General features: G+C 44.2%; 3 protein-coding genes and 2 non-coding genes across 9 annotated transcripts in view; all 5 read right to left on the bottom strand.

The window, feature by feature from the left end:
* Positions 1–2010, bottom strand: part of dennd4c (DENN/MADD domain containing 4C) — a 72860-nt gene extending 70850 nt beyond the window's left edge. The window contains exon 1 of the mRNA XM_031585362.2: positions 1739–2010. The gene's annotated coding sequence lies outside the window, so the exon portion shown is untranslated. The remainder of the gene's footprint in view (positions 1–1738) is intronic.
* Positions 2011–2243: 233 nt separating this feature from the next.
* Positions 2244–13802, bottom strand: LOC105904743 (HAUS augmin-like complex, subunit 6). 2 transcript variants are annotated; one of them, XM_012832657.2, is made up of 16 exons: positions 13696–13802; positions 12961–13056; positions 12374–12452; positions 11547–11679; positions 10257–10401; positions 9829–9891; positions 9639–9696; positions 8678–8851; positions 7360–7589; positions 7090–7219; positions 6670–6772; positions 6234–6309; positions 5917–6091; positions 3847–3936; positions 3534–3663; positions 2244–3268 (listed from the first exon to the last, which is right to left on the bottom strand). In XM_012832657.2, the coding sequence occupies exons 1-16, from the start codon at positions 13800–13802 to the stop codon at positions 2460–2462; spliced, it is 2598 nt and encodes an 865-aa protein (XP_012688111.2). In that variant the 3' UTR covers positions 2244–2459. The 2 variants fall into 2 exon arrangements, with proteins under 2 accessions (XP_012688111.2, XP_031441221.1); XM_031585361.1 differs by lacking the exons at positions 11547–11679; positions 12374–12452; positions 12961–13056; positions 13696–13802 and adding an exon at positions 11231–11263.
* On the bottom strand, positions 5154–5282 carry LOC116224787. The gene has a single exon (XR_004165735.1).
* LOC116224786 lies at positions 7673–7801 on the bottom strand. The gene has a single exon (XR_004165734.1).
* Positions 13803–14387: 585 nt separating the features above from the next.
* Positions 14388–19169, bottom strand: plin2 (perilipin 2). Of its 4 annotated transcripts, XM_012832663.3 has the most exons (9): positions 18980–19169; positions 18774–18819; positions 18436–18631; positions 18127–18209; positions 17579–17822; positions 16393–16571; positions 16027–16140; positions 15337–15627; positions 14388–14595 (listed from the first exon to the last, which is right to left on the bottom strand). In XM_012832663.3, the coding sequence occupies exons 2-9, from the start codon at positions 18801–18803 to the stop codon at positions 14476–14478; spliced, it is 1257 nt and encodes a 418-aa protein (XP_012688117.2). In that variant the 5' UTR covers positions 18804–18819; positions 18980–19169; the 3' UTR covers positions 14388–14475. The 4 variants fall into 4 exon arrangements, with proteins under 4 accessions (XP_012688117.2, XP_031440578.1, XP_031440577.1 ...); XM_031584718.1 differs by lacking the exon at positions 18980–19169 and having other exon boundaries at positions 16456–16571; positions 18774–18951; XM_031584717.2 differs by lacking the exon at positions 18980–19169 and having other exon boundaries at positions 18774–18947.
* Positions 19170–19768: the final 599 nt, after the last annotated feature.

Here is a 19768-nt window from a genome sequence, read left to right on the forward strand (position 1 = left end):
GCAGGTCTTATAGCCCAGTCAAGAGACCTTCATCGTAGATCCATGGCACCTAGCAGTGGGTCCAGGATCCTATCGATCAAGGGCAATACCAACCAGATGGCAGCCACTATTGGGCCGGATGTGGTCCTGACCTGGTGCGGTTCTGGCACAGAGTGAGCCACTATCTAAGCAGTGGCCATGGCACCGGAGTAAAAACAGAACCAGGAAGTATTATTATGAGTCACTTCGCGTTCGTCTGTCAGCGTTATTATAGGCCACTCATTCATCACACGCTGCATGTGTGACCTGCATCTGGGTGCAGTAAGGTTCAAACATTGTAAAGGGGCCCAACATCATAGCTTTCTCAACGTTGTGTGTGCAACTTCTAATCAGGTTTAGAAGGACAATGTTGTTTTAGCCAGCACACGGGAACATACCAGTGCAGCAAGAGACCTGTGGCAAAGCAGGACTAGCATGTAACACACCTTGGCAACACCTTTCTCTATGCACATACATGCATTACATTTCCGGATTTCTTAGCTTCCAATAGGACAAGCTCATACTATAAGAAACATTTCTAGCTGTAACTGAAGTCGCACTTTTTGAGCTGTGTGTGTGTGTGTGTGTGCTAGCAGAGGCGCTGTATGACTCGGTTTAACCCAGAAGCCCATGGCGGGCAGGTCAACCACGGGTCAAGGAGGGAGTTAAGAAGAGGGGAGACGCTTCCTAGACCACCTACACGGTTTAATGCAGTGGAACTCTAAAAGGTGGCCGCTTTTACTGGGCGTTTCATCCCGCAGGATGCTCCACACGGCCCATTTGACTTCACTTAACATTCCTGTGACTCAGTTTTACCATAAGGCTCTCCTGTGCTACTCAGCTCGACAAGCGCCGACAGCGAGGCATGACTAAAATGGAAAATAAAATGCTGAAGGACGACTTCCATGAGCCAATATACATATGCAATGCCTCTTTTCTACGAGGACTAAAACCTTTGTAAGCTACTTTGTGTGTTGCATTCAGTGAAAAAAATGCTCAGCAAAGACCTCAAAGTACAAAGAGAATGTGGTTGAGGGTCATCTTACAATGACCATATGGCACACGGAACATCACAGGCAGGTTAGATGACAGCTCTATTATTGTGTTCAGTGGTTTCAACAACAGGTCACACACCTAAAAAAGTTAAACCTATTCCCTAACGCGTTCGACTTTCTGTGTTATGAAATCTCTTGCTGGATGTTTCCATTATGGCGCGGATTAAGATGCACTTGCCGATTAGGCCGAGAAACCGACGCTACGTGAACCTGACACACCCTGTGAGCACCTGCACTGTTTGAAAAGTCCAACGATCTCGCCCACAACTCCGGGGCCTCGAGCAGGGGGCGGTGGGACGTGTTCCGTGTCCAACTGTTGCATCCACCGAACTAGTAACTAGGTCAACTTCACGCACTCTTCCAGACACAGTTTTGCAACGCTGGCCGTTCCAGCGAAGTCACGGAAAGAAAAGTAACATCTGACAGTGGCATTTTCGACAGTGCGCACGCAAAACCAGTATTACAAAGCCCCCAAACCGGCTAGCCCTGCAACACCAAACGTCACATTTCAGCAACTAACGCCAGACATTCAATGGGATAACACAAAGCAACCTGACTGAGATAAACTCTCGTCGTCCGGCAAATTATATATGATATTATAAATTCAACTCCGCTCATCGCAACAAGATTGCTTTTGCAAAATGAAGCTCTAAGCTGTTACTTACCAGCTGTTTACTGCTTTAAAAAGGAGAACGTTGACATGTAGGCAAGTTGTTGCTCCGACCGCCGCGATACTCCGTCTTTGTGAGAATGGAAAAATCGCCGTTGATCGTAAAAAACGTACACCTTACAATAATCCCAGGAAACTTTTGTTTGTTCCACTTGTTGGCGATGTTCTTATTGGTGTGTGTCGGTGGCAGCAGCCGCCATGTTTGTGTTGTGTTACTTTCGGCTCTTGGGTTTTTCGGAGTGCACTGCTAGAGGCGGAATGGAACCGCCCATATCCACTGACTCTCATGACTACACTTTTTCCGGATTTTTGTCGGGGTTTCTTCCGCCCCCTATCTTGAGAGAGGTGTTAATGACTTCGAGAGTCGTGGAACAACAGGTGGTTTCCCTTAACACGGCGCTCATGACGAAACGCTCCAACTGAGTGGTAATGAACTGAAACGAGCATGTGGTTTATTAAATCTCACACCCACCCACAATGAAAGAACAATAACAACAGCATTCAACAAATATTTTTAGTTTATTTCAAAAACGTTAAAGGCAGCAGAAAAAGCTCCACAGGTTTAGGGCAGCAAAGGCTAAGCTGCCGTTCAAAGTTCATTATTAGAAAGGAAGACACAAACTACATTAAAAAAATCTCAAGACAACCACTTATTAACACATGAATTTGTGTATTTACACAAACTTCATTTGACAAAACCAACATCTCAGTCTCTGCTACAGCTGGTCCACGGGAGAGAAGGTGAGCAGGTTTGGCAGGTGGAGGTCCCCATGACGAGGGGGAGAGGGGCTCTCCAGCTGGTCGAAGTCCAGGGAGAAGACATGCTGTGGGGCTTCCGAGTTCCCCGTCTCCTGCCCTCTGCTGCCCCGATGAGGGGTGCCTGGGGCGGGGGAGAAGGAGAGGAGGTCTTGGTCCTTGGGGCCGACGAAAGAGGACTTTTTAAGGATGGCCTGGAGCCGTTGCCGCGCCGACAGCAAGGCCGACACTTTGTCTCCCTCCGGAGGGGACGTGACTTGGGGTAAAACGAGTTCTTCCTCTTCCTCTTCCTCAGGTCGGTCCTCTACCTCTTCCTGTGAGGGGTCCGGACTGCTGTTACTCAGGAAACTGTCACTGCTGCCAAGGAGACTGTCGCTGCCGGACAACTCCGGAATGGTCTCATTCGCGATGCTGAACTGGAAATCCTCGTTGCAACTCTGATTGGTCAAAGCCTCCATGTGGAAAGAGTCGAAAGACATTGAGAAAGGAACCGCTGCCCCCTTCTGTTTCCGAGTGGGACTGCGGGGCTTGGAGGCTGAGAAGGTGGAAAGGTGAGAGAAGCTCCCAGGGGTGTTAAGAGGGATAGTGGTTGAGACGGGGGCTTCTGTGGCGCTAAGGCAAGACACGTCCGGGTTGACATTGGTTCTACTGGCCTCCGAGAAAGGCGTGAAGAGTCCAGTGAAACTGTCAGGATACTTTGCGGAGGCACGCACCTTCTGCGTCATGCCCTCCTCCATTGCCTTCCTCCAGGACGTCCGGACGTCTGCAACTGGCAGAAAAATTAAAAATTAAAAAAATAAACAATACTACAAATCACCATATCCACATACTGACACAGACACATGCATCTCAAAGCACATTCCATGCAACCAAATACAACAGCAGACCACACGTTTCAGCCCTGCAGCAGTCCACAAGCACATGTGGTATGTCACCATCAGAAGACCACTGGCTGGCATAAAGCCAGTGTAGGACCATTTACCCACATATGACCCAGGGCAGCGGGCAGTGGGCAGGGACAGAGGCAGACGTACTTAGACTCTCTGGGGTGCGTTGGAGCTGTCTCCGGGCAGAGAGGGGTTCCATCATGCTGCTCAGCAGGTGCTCCAAGACAGCGCCTCCGTCCCTGCCGTCTTCTGGGGTAGTGGTAACCGCCTGTGCAAACTGCACACACACACACACACACACACACACACACACACAGGAAGCGCTGATCAAAGTCTGTGCAGACATTTAACATTCAATTCTATCATTGTTAATTTAACATCAGACCTGCTCTCTGCCAGTAATCCTAAATGAAACATGGCATCACCTATTGTAGGTAAGAGTGCAGGTGTGTTCTCTTACCTGCTCGGCCAGGTTTTCCATCTCCAGGTCTAAGATGTCTGCTTTTTTCTTCACGGCAGACATTTTGGCGTGTGCGTTTTCAGGTCTCGTCTTGTTGTCCAATAAGAGAACAGAGATCATGTCACGTGACAAAATAAGAAGGAACACAACAGTACACAGTACACAGCAGGCTTGACATTTCTGAAAACAACTTGTTACAGGTGAGAAATAAGGTCACCAACAATGCGGCCAGGCTCTTCAAGTATGTTGCAAATTGTACTATACTTGAACATCTTCTTAACCTTATGTCAATATCCAATGAAATTTGTGTTTCTTGTACGAGGAGCAGAAAATGAATTAACCAAAAAAAGGTCAACTGTGATTCTTGGCATTTCCCCCCACCCCATCTTCATCCTCATGTGAAACAGACCACGCACTGTGTGGCATTGTGGTGTTGTATTCTAAACATAGATATTGTGGCTCTATAAACACAGATATAGTGGCATTATAAACACAGATATAGTGGCATTATAAACACAGATATAGTGGCATTATAAACACAGATAAAGTGGCATTATAAACATAGATAAAGTGGCATTATAAACATAGATATAGTGACATTATAAACACAGATATAGTGGCATTATAAATAGGGGTGGGAATCTCTTGGCACCTCACGATTCGATTCGATTCCGATTCAGTGGTCAACGATTCGATTCTAAACCGATTATCGATTCTACACCGATTATCGATTCTAAACCGATTATCGATTATCAATTCTAAACCGATAAAACGATTATCGATGCATGTCGATTTTTAAAAAATCTGAGTTTGCTACTCAGAGTCTCAAATCACTTCCTACTTTGTGTTTGATAAATAAAGAAAATCAACAGATGAATTACCTTCTCTATTTTTTTATTAGAGAAAAAGCTTTCCCTTGTCACAATTATGACTTTCAATGAACAATGCAATAATCGATGCAGCTTGCATTTCAACACAAAATGAATGTGTAAAAAAAAAAAAAAAAAAAAAAAAAAAAAAAAATTTAATTTTAAAATTTTAATTATTTTTTTTTTTTATTAAAAAATCGATTATGAACTTTTCTGAATCGAGACAGAATCGTTCTAGAGAGAATCGAGAGAAATCGAAAAATCGATTTTTTTTCCCACCCCTAATTATAAACACAGATATAGTGGCATTATAAACATAGATATAGTGACATTATAAACACAGATATAGTGGCATTATAAACATAGATATAGTGGCATTATAAACACAGATATAGTGGCATTATAAACATAGATATAGTGGCATTATAAACATAGATCTAGTGTCTACTCCGTATCTGTCCGTGGCGATATCTCTTAATACCCCGGTCATCAGAGAGCAAGTATGCTGTAGGGAGAGCCAGTGGTGGGCAGAGCACAGATCAGCTCTGCCCAGGTATCTGCCTCCCATTCACACCTCATTCACACCTGGACCGGTGCCCAGTCAGTCAGTCACTTTGGCTGATGTTCTCAGATTTCATGTGATTTTAACCTGTGACCTTAGGATTGCTAGCCTGGCACTCTACCTCTTGAGCCATCACATATATTCAATCCCTGATGAACTGTTGAAGTATTGAACTACCTTGGGCCAGCTATGTAGACATGCTTTGATGACATCTATATGCTTCATCAGAAACACAGATGGTGAAAAACTGGGAGAGAATGGACAAGTTGGTGACAGCAGATCACTGCTGATGCTAGAACTTTGTGCACTTTCTAGCATTCTAGAACTTTGTGCACTTTCTAGCATTCTAGAACTGTGTACACTCTAGCATTCTAGAACTGTGTACACTTTCTAGCATTCTAGAACTGTGTACACTTTCTAGCATTCTAGAACTGTGTACACTTTCTAGCATTCTAGAACTTTGTGCACTTTCTAGCATTCTAGAACTGTGTGCACTTTCTAGCATTCTAGAACTTTGTGCACTTTCTAGCATTCTACAACTGTGTACACTTCCTAGCATTCTAGAACTGTGTACACTTTATAGCATTCTAGGACTTTGAACACAAGAGCTCTATTCAGCTGTGGGCTCAGGCGTGATACCTTGAGCATAGACACTGGAGGAGATGTTTGAAGATGGTGTGCAGGAGCTCGCTGCACTGGTGTGGCTGGTCTTGGGGATTCTAGAACAGAAGGCTTCCTGGGAGTTTCAGCGGGAACAGATTCCAGCTCTTCATCAGAACTCTGCTCTGCGGGAGATGGAATGCTGTGGAAACTTCTGTGAAGTTCAGAAAAATACAATTTTAAAATGTATTCCTCTTTCATCATATCTTGCAAAAGGATAAAACACAGAGGTGTGCATCCACATCCACACACACACACACACACACACACACACACACACACACACACACACACACCTGTCTGGCTCCTCTTCTGGTTTCACCATCTCCACCAGTGCATTCTGGGTTCTCTGGGGAGTCTCCTCCTCTGGTTCTGGGAAGCACAAACATGACTCATGAAGCATCTAGCCATTCTACCCCCACAGACTTAACACATCTAAGCATTACACTGTGTGTGTGTTTCTTTTTCTATAACTGGTATACACAAACCAGTCCCATGGCGTTACCTTGCTCTACTTGAGAAATTCAGTTCAATTTTATTTCTATTGCTCCAAAACAATAAAATGGTCTCAAGACTGAACCCCAAAAAGAAACACCATGGCCCTTTGGAAGCTGCATTCATTTATCCATCACTACATGAAAAAAGGATTGTTACACGACAGACTCCCAGTGTTGATGTGCCATCTGTGTCTGAGGATAAACTGATATCACACGTCCCCTTTGTGCCCTTCACCTGTAGGGGCTGGAGGGGGCTGAGAGAGGGCGCTACACTCCAGACGGTCTTCAGGAGCCGGCTCAAAGGACAGAGCAGCCATGGCAGGAAGGACGTCCACACCCTGGGGGAGAACACAGGATACGTAAGCAAACTACATTTAAAAACACTAAATGAGGAGAGACAATAGAACCATACACAATATAAAAAGTAACAATAGACATTACTTGACACAGTGTGACACAGATTCACAAAACATGACACGGTTTGGTATGCCATCAAATGCCACAGGACACGACATATTACATACACTATAGCCCTTTTTGAACTCAGGGTACTTACGTGTTTTTACTCATAGTACTTCAGGCTGATATACAAGGTGCTATTTCCTGCTATTGACAGAAGCTGGGGTTCAGCACCATCAGGGGTCAGGGTACTTACTGGATCAGCACTCATGACTGAGGCTAGGACACTGTTCTTTAAAAGCTCAGTCCACTTCCTGTCCCAGTTTGCCTCCGCGTTCCTGATGGCGCTCTTTGTCTGAGGAATGTCCTCGCTGGTCATTCTGGTCCTGGGAATGACATGTTGGGACACACACACACACGATGACTTAACATGACAAGCTGTTATATTTACATGTACTGTTACACAGATACACACAAACAAAAACACACACACACACAGCTGCCAAATACCACAGAGCACTCTCACCTCAACTTTGTCAGATCCTCCTGGGCTTGGCCTATCCGAATCATGTGTTGCCGAAGGGCTTCCCCATCAACCTCCGCCGTGGGGACGTCTGACTGAGCCTCAGCACGCAGCTCCGCCGCAGGGCCCACAGCGCGGACCCTCTCCTCATTGACGATGTCCAGTGCCTCATTGAACAGCTTCAGCAGATGGATCAGCGAGGGCTGACCAGAGTCACACTGGCTATTGTGGCTCTATAACACAGATATAATCGCATTATGAACACAGATATAATCGCATTATAAACATAGATATAGTGGCATTATAAACATAGATATAGTGTCTACTCCGTATCTGTCCGTGGCGATATCTCTTAATACCCCGGTCATCAGAGAGCAAGTATGCTGTAGGGAGAGCCAGTGGTGGACAGAGCACAGATCAGCTCTGCCCAGGTATCTGCCTCCCATTCACACCTGGACCACTGCCCAGTCAGTCAGTCACTTTGGCTGATGTTCTCAGATTTCATGGGATTTGAACCTGTGACCTTAGGATTGCTAGCCTGGCACTCTACCTCTTGAGCCATCACATACATACAATAACTGCTGAACTGTAGGACTATGTTGGCCCAGCTACGTAGACATACTTTGTTTACATCTATATGCTTCATCAGAAACACAGATGGTGAAAAACTGGGAGAGAATGGACAAGCTGGTGACAGCAGAACACTGCTGATGCTAGAACTTTGTGCACTTTCTAGCATTCTAGAACTTTGTGCACTTTCTAGCATTCTAGAACTGTGTACACTTTCTAGCATTCTAGATCTGTGTACACTTTCTAGCATTCTAGGATGAAGTCAAAGTCATCCGCCCTGCTGGTCTGGAGACACACAGCAGGAACATCAGGACTTTACTTGCTGACAGCACCAAATATCCCACTCTGTACTTATAAAATGTAACACGCTGGGCTTCATCTTAAAGGAAAGATCTTTACAGCCAGACTGAATTATCCCCTCATCCAAAGTGGCAAAAAGCAAGGTAAGGCATTTATTTCATGAACACATTTCATCAACCACAACAGACCTTTACAGTGTACTGGAAGCGTTAATGCGCCTTGAGACAATTGTATTGTTTTGGCTCTATATGAATAAAATTCAAATTAACATTAACATGAAAGACTGCACTTCCATTTTCTCTACACTGTGCTCCATATGTCTAATATAAATGAATGCATTACATATCTGATATCTTTTCCCCCCCAACTACAGTGACCACATTGTAGTATCTCTTGGTCACGGACACAGGCCAAGCTGCTTGCGGCGGCCTCCTCCTCCTCCTCCTCTCACCTGCTCAGCCATCTTCTCCATCCTCTCTTGGAGGACAGAGGGAACCTTCAGCTTCATGCTGTCTCCGTCCAGCGTGTACTTGTCCACATCGCCACGAACTACAAGGTCCATGATCCTCTGCTTCTCCCTCAGAGAGGACAGCACCGTGTCCACCTCTACCCACAGACACCGCGCCTGAGGGGAACACACAGAGCAGCAGGGTCTGACCAATCAGAGACTGAAGCAGGGTTTGCTGACCAATCAGAGACTGAAGCAGGGTTTGCGGACCAATCAGAGACTGACGCAGGGTTTGCGGACCAATCAGAGACTTCTTTCTGGCAATAATGGCTTTAAGTCTAAAGAAAGATCCCTCTGCTTGGCACTTGCTGTCTGTGGGTTCCATCATGATTTGTCAAAAAAAAACTAAAAACTTTAAAAAATAAATGATTTTCTTACATGCGATGAAATGCTTACAATATGTATCTGTATTTGCAATAACTTTGTATATACATTTAGTTCTCATTATTACACTATTAATATACCCATTGCTCATTTCATCTCAGCACTAGAGGGTCCTGACAGATGCTGTACACTAGAGGGCACTAGTGGCATGTGTACCCAACAAATCTTGAGATGAATCCCAAACAATTCACTGACACAAATGTGCATATTTCCAGCCAAACTGCTTTGGAAAAGAGCGTCTGCTAAATACCAGACCTCACCTTTAGAAATATCCATCATATCACTGACATAAATGCATGTATTTCCGCAGTCAAAAAAACAGCCAAAAAAACAACATCATGCTTAACATTTTTGCTCTTGCTTGACATTGTTCTCTAAAACCCAGCACACTGGGAAGGTGAACAGGTAAACAAAAGTAAGCAAAACAATAACGCAAACTAAGCTGAAACTAAATAAAACCATGACAACAGAGGAATGTGGTCGTGAAATCGTCTAGCAACGCAAGAGAACATATACGCACCCTCTGAACCTTCTCCTGGGACAGACTGCCATCCTGCTCAACAATGCCTTCCTGGCTTCTACAGAGAAGTTTCCAGAAAAAAGACACAGGTTTTTGACAACAACAAAAAACACGCCGGACTTATCTATTCTAAAACAATTTTTGTGAAATGTGTTAAATGTTTCCTAGAAATGTGGGGATCCAAACTTACGCAAGTAATTCCTCGTATTTGGCTTTCTCTGCCATGAGATCTCGTACGGATTTCTCCCAGGACCTTAACGAAAGAACAAATCCCAAACAAAGCAGTGAGTATTAAACTACGCTTACACATACTACACACCAAAATTAGGGATTGCGCAACAGCAGAACACAGCAATGCTCTACAAAGCCCTTGGTCAAATCTGTGTGGTAAACACTTCCAGTTGTGTCTTTCTCTCTGACTTCACTTATTGGGCAGAGTGACCGAGCTAGATGCTTGCACATGTGTTTGATGAAAATGGATCAACATGGGAAAGCCTAGGCCCTGGTTTCTGTGTGTGTGTGTGTGTGTGTGTGTGTGTGTGTGTGTGTGTGTGTGTGTGTGTGTGTGTGTGTGTGTGTGTGTGTGTGTGTGTGTGTGAAAAGGTGGCCGTCTCTTACTTGACTCTGTGCTGGCGCTCCCGATTGAGGTGGTCCCGAGTCATGACTGCCGCAAGGTGGGATGACCTTGCGACCTGGAAGCGTTTCTCTGCCATCTCCAAACAGCTCGGAGGCATCGCAACGGCTTTCGGGACCCATAAGCCATCTGGTCACACACACACACACACACACACACACACACACACACACACACGCGCAGTTATTACCCAGGTAATCATCATTGGGTTAAACGGGTGAGATGGAGACTGGTACTGAATCTTGCCCTAGGCAGTTATACAAAGATGAGGTGGTAAAACTATTGAAGCTGGATTGCTGCCATGGCTGCTGATTGGTTCACTCCTCACGGCACACAACAATCACCAGCCTGGCAGAACCGGACATGAAGACTACCTACACCATCTATACTTTTTAACTGGTAGATGTATGGTCCAGTAGAGTGAGCTACTGGGCCTAAATTGAGCTTGAGTGAACAGAGAAGTCTCTAAGGCATTCCTATACCGATGTGGCACCATGTTGTTCTTTTAAAGATTGTTTGTTTATTTGTCAATTTTTGAGTCCCATTAAAAGTTGTCTTCCTAGCCCAGGTTGCACCTGTACCCATGCTGGGTATGGTACGTACAATGACTGTGTACAGAGTAGAACCCCTGCATAGCAAGGTATCTATGGTGAATCACCTGCAGTACAGTACTTAGGGCAAGTAATTCTGTGTGCAGTGCAGTGAAGTACCTGTGTGTGTGTGTGGCATATTATGTGCAGTGCAGTACCTCTGTGTGTGTGGCAGATTATGTGCAGTGCAGTACCTGTGTGTGTGTGTGTGGCAGATTATGTGCAGTGCAGTACCTGTGTGTGTGTGTGTGTGTGTGTGTGTGTGTGTGTCAGATTATGTGCAGTGCAGTACCTGTGTGTGTGTGCGTGTGGCAGATTATGTGCAGTGCAGTACCTGTGTGTGTGGCAGATTATGTGCAGTGCAGTACCTGTGTGGAAGGCCTTGATCTCCTGCAGCATAACGTGCCTGTGTGTGAGTGTTAAACTGTGTTGGGTGCAATACCTGTGTGTGTATGTTAGACTGTGTTGGGTGCAATACCTGTGTGTGTATGTTAGACTGTGTTGGGTGCAATACCTGTGTGTGTATGTTAGACTGTGTTGGGTGCAGTGCCTGTGTGTGTGTGTGTTAGACTGTGTTGCGTGCAGTACCTGTGTGTGTGTGTGTGTGTGTGTGTGTGTGTGTGTGTGTTTGTGTGTGTGTGTGTGTGTGTGTGTGTGTGTGTTAGACTGTGTTGGGTGCAGTACCTGTGTGGAAGGCCTTGATCTCCTTCAGCATGACGTGCCTGGCCAGGCTCAGCATGATGTGGATGAACTTCGGCCCGCTGGGGGAGAGCAGGTGGGAGGCCAGCACTTTGGGGAAGGAGCCCCCAGACTGATTCTGCAGGGACACGGACACGTCGCATAGGTTAGTGATTACAGGTATGGATACCACATCACTTTGCACATCCACTTTTGCACTCCTGCCCTGCTTTTTGTATTGTAGTACTTATTGTGTTTGTGTAGTACTTATTGTGTTTGTATGTTTTATGTTCACTGTAAGCACCTATACACCAGAACAAATTCCAGGTAGGTGCAAACCTACTTGGTAATAAATACTATTCTGATTCTGATTCTGAGACTAGAGTGCAGGTAGGACGCCAGCACTTTGGGGGTCACGTGTTCTACAGGGACACGTGTAGGTTAGTGATTAGAGGTGTGGGTGTAGCATTTGATCATTTCTGTGCATATCCATAATAACTGAATAGGGATATTACCATTTGAATAATTAGGGTGCAAATAGTTTCCCCCATCTATAAAGTTATCCACATACACTCCTATTAGTGAGGTCAGGAGGTTGTAGATGACCCCCACCAAGGATCAACACCATTAGTGACCACTGAAATCCATTCCAAATCCATTCTATTGTTGTTTGTACTGCTATTTACTCTTGCACTTTATGAATATTGTTTGTTATTTAGATTTGTATTATTCTATGTTGTGTGTAGTCCCTGTATATAATCTGTATGTTGTCCTTGCTTGAAAGCCACCAAAAACTGCCCGCGTGTACAAGCAGCATAAGGAGATGACCATACCGTAATCTCCTGAAGCAGAACCAGAGTGAGTTTCCTGAACTCAGTGTCCTGCTTGCGATCCAACACTGGCCAGCAATGTCTGTGAGAAAGATTGGGAATTACAGGAAATGATTGTAGTGGTGATGATGATGGTGGTTTACGCAGGGTACACTAGCTGCTATGGGTACTGGTTGATAAGATAGATAGATAGATAGATAGATGGATACTTTATTAATCCCGAAGGAAATTTAGGTCATCCAGTAGCTTATACACTTAACTTAACTTAACTCACAAACATACATACACAAATCACAGTAGAATCACAGTAGAAAAACAATACACATAGGGAGGACATGTTCACAGGGAGTGGGGTGTATACAGATATTATACAGATATTACAGTGTGCAAAAATTGGTTGTGTCAGTGTTGATGTTCACGAGGAAAGTAGTGCAAAGAGTGCAGAGAGATAGTGTTCATGTGCTTATGTGGATAGTGCAAGGATTGAGTACGTGTGCTTGTGTGTGTGAGGATAATGCAGTGCTGGGGGGTTTCTATGATAATAAAAGGACTATAAATGATGTCAGTTCCCATCTGGTTTAAACTCTCACCTGAATTCTTCATGCATACGTGATGGATTGAGTTTCTCCAGAAGGAAGTAAGTGACGATGTAAAAGGCATCCTTATTGGGCTTGTCAAACATAGTCCTGGCAAATAACAAAAAAAATGAATGCATTAAAATGCGTAAATCTCGTCTTATGTTAATGTAAGCATGACGTTGTTCCATTGAGACAGACAGTTCAACTTGAATGACAAAGGTTGCTCATTCAAAATGCAACAGTTACTCTCCTTTTGACTTTACCCTCCTACGACAACGGTGAATCTACCTGGGTTATTGTCATGGACTCCTCTCTAACGGACCTGGAGTTACTGTAACGTATTTAACCGTCAGCTAGTTAGACTGACTGACTAACTCACTCACTACCTTAGCTAAAACTCAGCAGTTTTGGCATGGAGATGAATAATTACCACTAACGTGAGGTTTGCTAGCTAAAAAGTGTAAGCTAGCAACGTCAACACTGGGTCTGGACTGTCGAAGTGAGGTAAATAACGCCAAACAACTTAGCTAGTTGACTACCAAGCAAGATATTCGAATATAAAAGTTAAAGAAGCTTTATCGGATGCACAAGGAAATCCATCTAACAGAATTGTGGTTGAATAGCTAGCTGGTTTGCTAGCTACCCGGTTTGCTAGCTACCCCTTGATTGCCGTCAGATCAGCTGTTGAGACAAAGCTAAGCTCACTTTAGCAACTATTAGCCAAACTGTCAACATGTAAAAACTTACTCTCCGAGGACGACATGACGTTTCTTTCCAACAACATCAGGTTGAAGTCCAAGACTCAAGAGAAATGACCATAAATATTGAGCATTTTCCTTTTGATTAGAGGTCATCCTTCTGAAAAGTTGGCCAGATTTGCTGTACCGCACCCCATAGACTTGTTAGTGACGTGAGCAAGGCAACCGCCAAAATGTTTGAGACAATAACACTACTCCGGAAGCTAATGTTATCCTCTTCCGGTTCAAAGACTGTCTCCATAGATAATAGATTATTATAGAATATATAATACTTTATAATAGAATTCTCACAGGAAAGTGTCCTCTGTAACGTGCATACCTCGGTTCTGACAAACGACTGCTGCTTGAGCCATGTTAAACGTTTTTGTAATGTTTCTAAGATGGGGGTATATTCATTATATTCCATCATTCCTTAAAATCACAGGTCAAGTGTTTTAAGAGATTTTTGATTTTGACTAGACCCCTCATATTTAGGGCCCTTATAATAATAGTAGTAATAAACTTTATTTGTATAGCACCTTTCATACAAAACAATGCAGCTCAAAGTGCCTAAACGACAAGTGACACTATCATCTGTGAATAGCTTCTGAGGTTATGGCCTGTTTGTAAGTGGCAGAGTTTTGTTTCTGGACTAGGGAGGTGGAGGTGGTTTTGCAGAATTAAAACACACTAAAACGTCAATACACCAAGATGTATTTATTAGACAGAAGAACATGGAAGGCAATGCAAGACTCCCCCTGCCATTTCGATGATGTGAATGTTTAACATTTTATTTCTGTGCGAGGTCTTGACTGCTCATGTTCCGTGGGGAGTGAGAAGGAGTCTCAGTTTCTTGTACAGAGGACATGTCGGGTTCCGAAGAAAGATCCGAAAATGTCAAGTCAGGAACCTGTTAACAGAACAGAAAACCACAATATCTGCCTGTACCCGACTGAACATTCTTTATTAACCCCCCCGCGTGTCTCAAACTTTGTTCGCATCCCAACAATGATGTAAGCCATTATAAAAAATAAAACAAATCATACAGTTTAACCAGTGCTCTACAACTTGGAACTTTTTCAAATTTATACCAAGGTGATCTTTGCCAGTTTTGTTTTTTAAATGCATAAGTCAACACACAAGTCAAAACCAGTGATATTAATGGATTTATTAATAACTTAGCACAAAGACAGCAACAAGACATCAGCAGCAAATATGAGACTTTACAGGAATGTGACTGATGTAGTATGGTTAAGTGGAATTTATTATGGGCAGCTTGTTCAGTAATTAACTCAACGTGCAGAATGTGAAAATGAGCAGGTTAATGATGTAGTGTTTAAACACAACACAGTTAATCTCCATAAGCAAAACAGGCTTCTCCCTTCTTCACGAAAGCACTAGGGGTTAACAGGAGTTACTGCGTACAGTCCACAGCTTTCCTTGCCTTCATACCACAGATCATTCTCTTTGTGCAGGTTTGGGAAGGGAGGGCATCAGCCGTGTGGTCCATGTCAGTCTCTGGGTGAGTGCAGTTGGCCCAAGGAGCACACACACTGAACTGGGCATTGTGCAGCTAGTGAGTCTATTTGCAGCTCAGGCGTTTCTCCATGCCGGCAGCAGGGGGCTCCATGTGTGGGTAAAAGGGACCTACCAGCCAGTTGAGTGGCGTGTTGTTCACCAGGTAGTCCATGGTGGTGTCCAACGTCTCTCGGAGGCGGTGCAGCTGCGCTCTGCTGGAGGACAGCACCCCGTCGGAGAGGTCCCCGAGCGCCACCGCCTTGCTGAGGCTGCGGCAGACCTCGGAGGCCAGGTTGGTGATGGTGAGCGCCTGGTCTTGGACGTGCTGGGGGAGGCCCTGCAGACCCGACACCAACCCCTGGCAGGTGGTCTGCAGCTGGTGGGAGAGCCCGCGGGCCAAGGCCAGCGTACGGGACTCAACACTCTGCACAGGAAGAGGCACATGGCACAATGATTAGGACAGGAAAGAATAATATACTAGCATGGTTTAAAAAAAAGATACAATTAGATCATCGAAACTGGAAGTGTCTTTTCCCAAAAAGCTATACCAAAACGTAAATCTTAAAATGCATAAAAAGTCTGTTTGAAATGAGTGCTTCCTCAAGCTAGTGAATAGAGTTCATCTTGGCATTCTTAGTTCTACATCACCACGACTGCTTCTATCATTTCTGCTACGACCAGTCATAAAATAATAAACACTTTCTAATAGTGTAGCAGGTGTCCAGACTTCATTCCTCTTCCAGTGGCATGATACAAAAGACATTTCAGTCAGTATGGTCAAATCTGCCAAATAAATGGCACAGTAATTGTGCCGACTACGTACTGCTGCATCACACTCCTGAGGTGTGTGTCCATTTGAACGCCATTCCTTTATGGAGCTGAGTTTCTCCTGAATCTTGTGGTGGGCACCATCGATGTTCTTTCTGGCATATTCAATCTGATAAAGGATACCCAGATCAGTATAGAAAAGCACCAAACCTGGTCTGTGTACAGTTTTCTTATCAGAGAGGTTTTTAGTATAGGCTCAACAAAATAAATGACAAAAAAAAAAAGACAAAAATAAAAAAAAATAAAAAATAAATAAATAAATATAAATAAAAAAAAATCACTGATAGGGGTTCACAGGACTAGAGCTGCAGAGAATAGCATAGAAGAGACACAGAAAAAGTATTATTGTAGAGACACCCACCACATCCATGGTACGATTGAGATGGGTGATGGACTCCTGACTCTGTTGCCGAGCCTCATGTACCTTGGCAACAGCCCTCTGGTAGGCCCGCTGACGCAGCTTCACAGACAGGGTACCTAGACGCACGTAGTAACTGCTGGCCTCCTCTCCATCCTCGGAACACTCCACAGCTTTGGAACCTTTGTTAGAAAGGGAACACCGGATTAATGAATACAAATAAATTAATTAATAAATGCTAAAAGGGAATCCTCAAAGGCAGTGTGCCCAGGAAGCCGATTACTGCAGGCACAAAAAACAAAACAAACAGTATACATACAGAAATGGCAACATGAAGGTTCAAAAGGTCTCTGGTTAAACACGTCTGGTGTCTAGTGCTTATGTAAACACGGGCAATTAGTTGAGGACTTCCAAGAAAGGGGAAGTATTCATGAGAGGACGGATGGCGTTGGCAAATACTCCCACTAACGCGCTTGACAGAAATGAATAAAGGAAACTCAGTGAGCGGATTGCGTGGAGGGATATTGGGTCACTATTTCTTAGAAGCCTTGGTTTTTACCCCGCGAGCCCTTTTTGTCCTTTATTCTGATCCATTAAAACACATCACATGGAAAATAGGACAAGACAGAGGGCACCAAAGAGACGGACTCTAAAAAAAACCAAAGTGAACTCGCCCCTCACTGACAGACCATGACAGCTGGCGGCAAGAGTGCCCGCTATTGCAGAGATTTCACCATTTATTTGGATCGTCAGATCCCAAGATGCTCAACTTTCTGACCCATCAGATGGATTAATCACCTGCTCGTGACACCCTCTTACAGCTGTGATGCCGCACTTTCCAAACAAGGCAGAGCAAAAAAAAGTATTCCTGGATAACTCCTGCTAGTAACTGAAACTAAACCATCTTTCCATGACCTCATGACATTTTCCATCCAGGTTAAGGTCCATGATGTCATTTTTTTGCCTATTCGACATCAGCCCCACTGTCTAGTGCTACACTGGATGACCATTTCCTAAAAATATGAATTTTGCCAATATCACCTCACCACTACCATTGACATATTGTCACAGAAGTCATATAATTCAGTCTACAGCTGAAAAAACATATTTAAGGGTGCAGTGCCTCATTAACTTATCTAGTCTGCCTATAGGTATGGTGTTGTTCCTCTGGCTCCAAACACACACTTACTATCAATCTCCTGGTTGGTGGAGGGCAGGTACTGTTCCACCAGGCCCTCGGAGGTGGTGAGGACTGAATCCACGCCGCTGCTCACCAACTGGACCACGCGGCTCTCCGTCACGGTGGAGACGCCCCCGGAGACGGCAGCGCGGGTCAGCTCAACGCCACCCTGAACGCGGCCCACCATTCCAGTCACAGCGTTAGTCACCGACTCCTTGGCACCGCTGAAAGCATCCTTGGCTGTGGACACAATCTGAAGGGGCAGAAGGGGAAGGAATTGGGGGACATGAGTACTTGTATGAGTATGAGCGTATGACTTTCTTTTCCCTTTGAGTAACAACCACAGAGCCAAATGGGTAAATTACTGGCAAACTATTTTAGCCCCCCACCCCCAAGAAAATGTGCTTGCATACAGAATTAGAATTGCTTTTGCAATTGTATTGGCTGACATTAGAGGTTTCAACAGCCTATTTCCACTGCAGTTTGCCAACAGAGAGGGGTGGTCCAGAGGCTGCCCCATGTGTAGACTACATTAGGACCTTACAACGGCAGCATACCTGTTGAGATGGCTGTTGTAGGATTGGCAGGTTCTTCTCAATCCTGTCCAGTCCTTTACAGGCAAGGTCATTTGTAATGGAAACTGTGTGTCGAAGGGACAAAGTTATAAAGTCATCAGTATCCGATAACAGTACAACGACAGTTAAAACGAGCGGTTAATCTACGTTTCATCAATAACCACTGATGAATAACGAACAGAATTGACAGTCTGCTGAACTTTGACTGTTGAAGTCAGACAGACAAGTAAATTGAGTCCTTACTTTCAACACACAATTGCATGAGCAGTAGATCTAGTTGTTTCAACTTACGTTTTGGATCAAGTATGTCTATGATTGGTAGAGCGCTGTTCATTGCCACCAATGTCACGGTTTTCACGCCAAGCTCCGCAACGTCAAGCACGGTCTTGAGGTAGGTGTTCTGGTCCTTGGTTTGCAAGTATACTTTTGACATTATGTCGTAAGTAGAGCTAACCAGGGGGAGACTGGTCAACCTGGACACCACATTCTGTAACAACAAATGGAGGTTAAGTTTAGGGTACATGATGAGGAAACGCGAAGCGCTACCAGCTGCTTCATCAAACGTATGCGATATAAAAACAAAGCCCGTCTACCTATTTAGACATCCTCTGCCGAACTAAAGTACTTACCTGGTCATTGATGATAGCCACTGACGCCATATCAATAATGTTGCTCCTGGAAATCAAAGACAACATCTTTTCAGTTTTTTCAACCACACAGCAATATAATTGTTTAAAGCAATTGCTAGAACATTATTATGTGACAAGCATTGTCACAGACAAAAACAGTTCACTTGTCGAATATTAACAGGCGGTAGTATTGAAGTTGCACTCACAGCTTGAAGTTGCTTGAAGTTGTTGTGAATACTTTCGAAGTTGATTCTGGTGTGGCTCCACGCCTGAGAGTCTTTATACTATCTGTATCTCGCGAGATAGCAAACAAATGACGTAAACACCCATCGAATTACTAGGGCAAAGGTTATTTCTGCATCAGTGGGTATTTCCCAATTCCTCAAATCCTACGTCATTAAACTGGCAATGGCACAGGTAGGCATAATCTGCTATTGGCAGTGAAGAAATGGATTTCTGTGTATTTAGGATTTTATTGAAGCTTTACTGAAGCCTATTTTCCTTAACACCTCAGATGGCAAGCATATCGGTATATTGTGCCATTTCTCTTCGATCACCATCATCTGTAGTTTAACTGGGCGTGGATATTAAGAAAAATAACATAAAATGTTAGCAATTCCTGGAATTTTAAGGTGGATATTAAGAAAAATAACATAAAATGTTAGCAATTCCTGGAATTTTAAGGTGTATGGTATAGTCTATTTAAAATATAAGCCGCTAAACAGAAGTTTTTTCATGGCACTAGAAGGCTCCCAGTCAAGATGACTTCATTAAATTATTAAATTAAATGTATTTATGTTACGCTCTGTAAGACAGGAAAGGATCTTTGAATTGGAAAATCACAGATGGCCTTCTTCCTCTGGTAACTACTCATTTGTTGGGGGTTAGGTGTTGGTGTATGGTGCCCCCGACAAACATTGTTTGTACCAATTGTTGGTCTTCCCACCCCATCAGACTCTTATCTCAATCTTCTGTCTCTAGTTTTCTCCCCCGTG

This window comes from Clupea harengus, chromosome 18, assembly GCF_900700415.2.
Source record: "Clupea harengus chromosome 18, Ch_v2.0.2, whole genome shotgun sequence".
Taxonomy (NCBI): domain Eukaryota; kingdom Metazoa; phylum Chordata; class Actinopteri; order Clupeiformes; family Clupeidae; genus Clupea; species Clupea harengus.

Coding starts and splice junctions, on each gene's coding strand:
- plin2 (XM_031584717.2), bottom strand. CDS start 18,839: ATGTTGTCTTTGATTTCCAGGAGCAACATTATTGATATGGCGTCAGTG. Junction 18,632..18,773: donor TGGCTATCATCAATGACCAG/GTAAGTACTTTA, acceptor TTGTTGTTACAG/AATGTGGTGTCCAGGTTGAC. Junction 16,141..16,392: donor TCAATCGTACCATGGATGTG/GTGGGTGTCTCT, acceptor ATCCTTTATCAG/ATTGAATATGCCAGAAAGAA.
- LOC105904743 (XM_012832657.2), bottom strand. CDS start 13,802: ATGACCTCTAATCAAAAGGAAAATGCTCAATATTTATGGTCATTTCTC. Junction 6,310..6,669: donor GCCCCCTCCAGCCCCTACAG/GTGAAGGGCACA, acceptor TGTGCTTCCCAG/AACCAGAGGAGGAGACTCCC. Junction 3,937..5,916: donor CTCCAGTGTCTATGCTCAAG/GTATCACGCCTG, acceptor TTGGACAACAAG/ACGAGACCTGAAAACGCACA.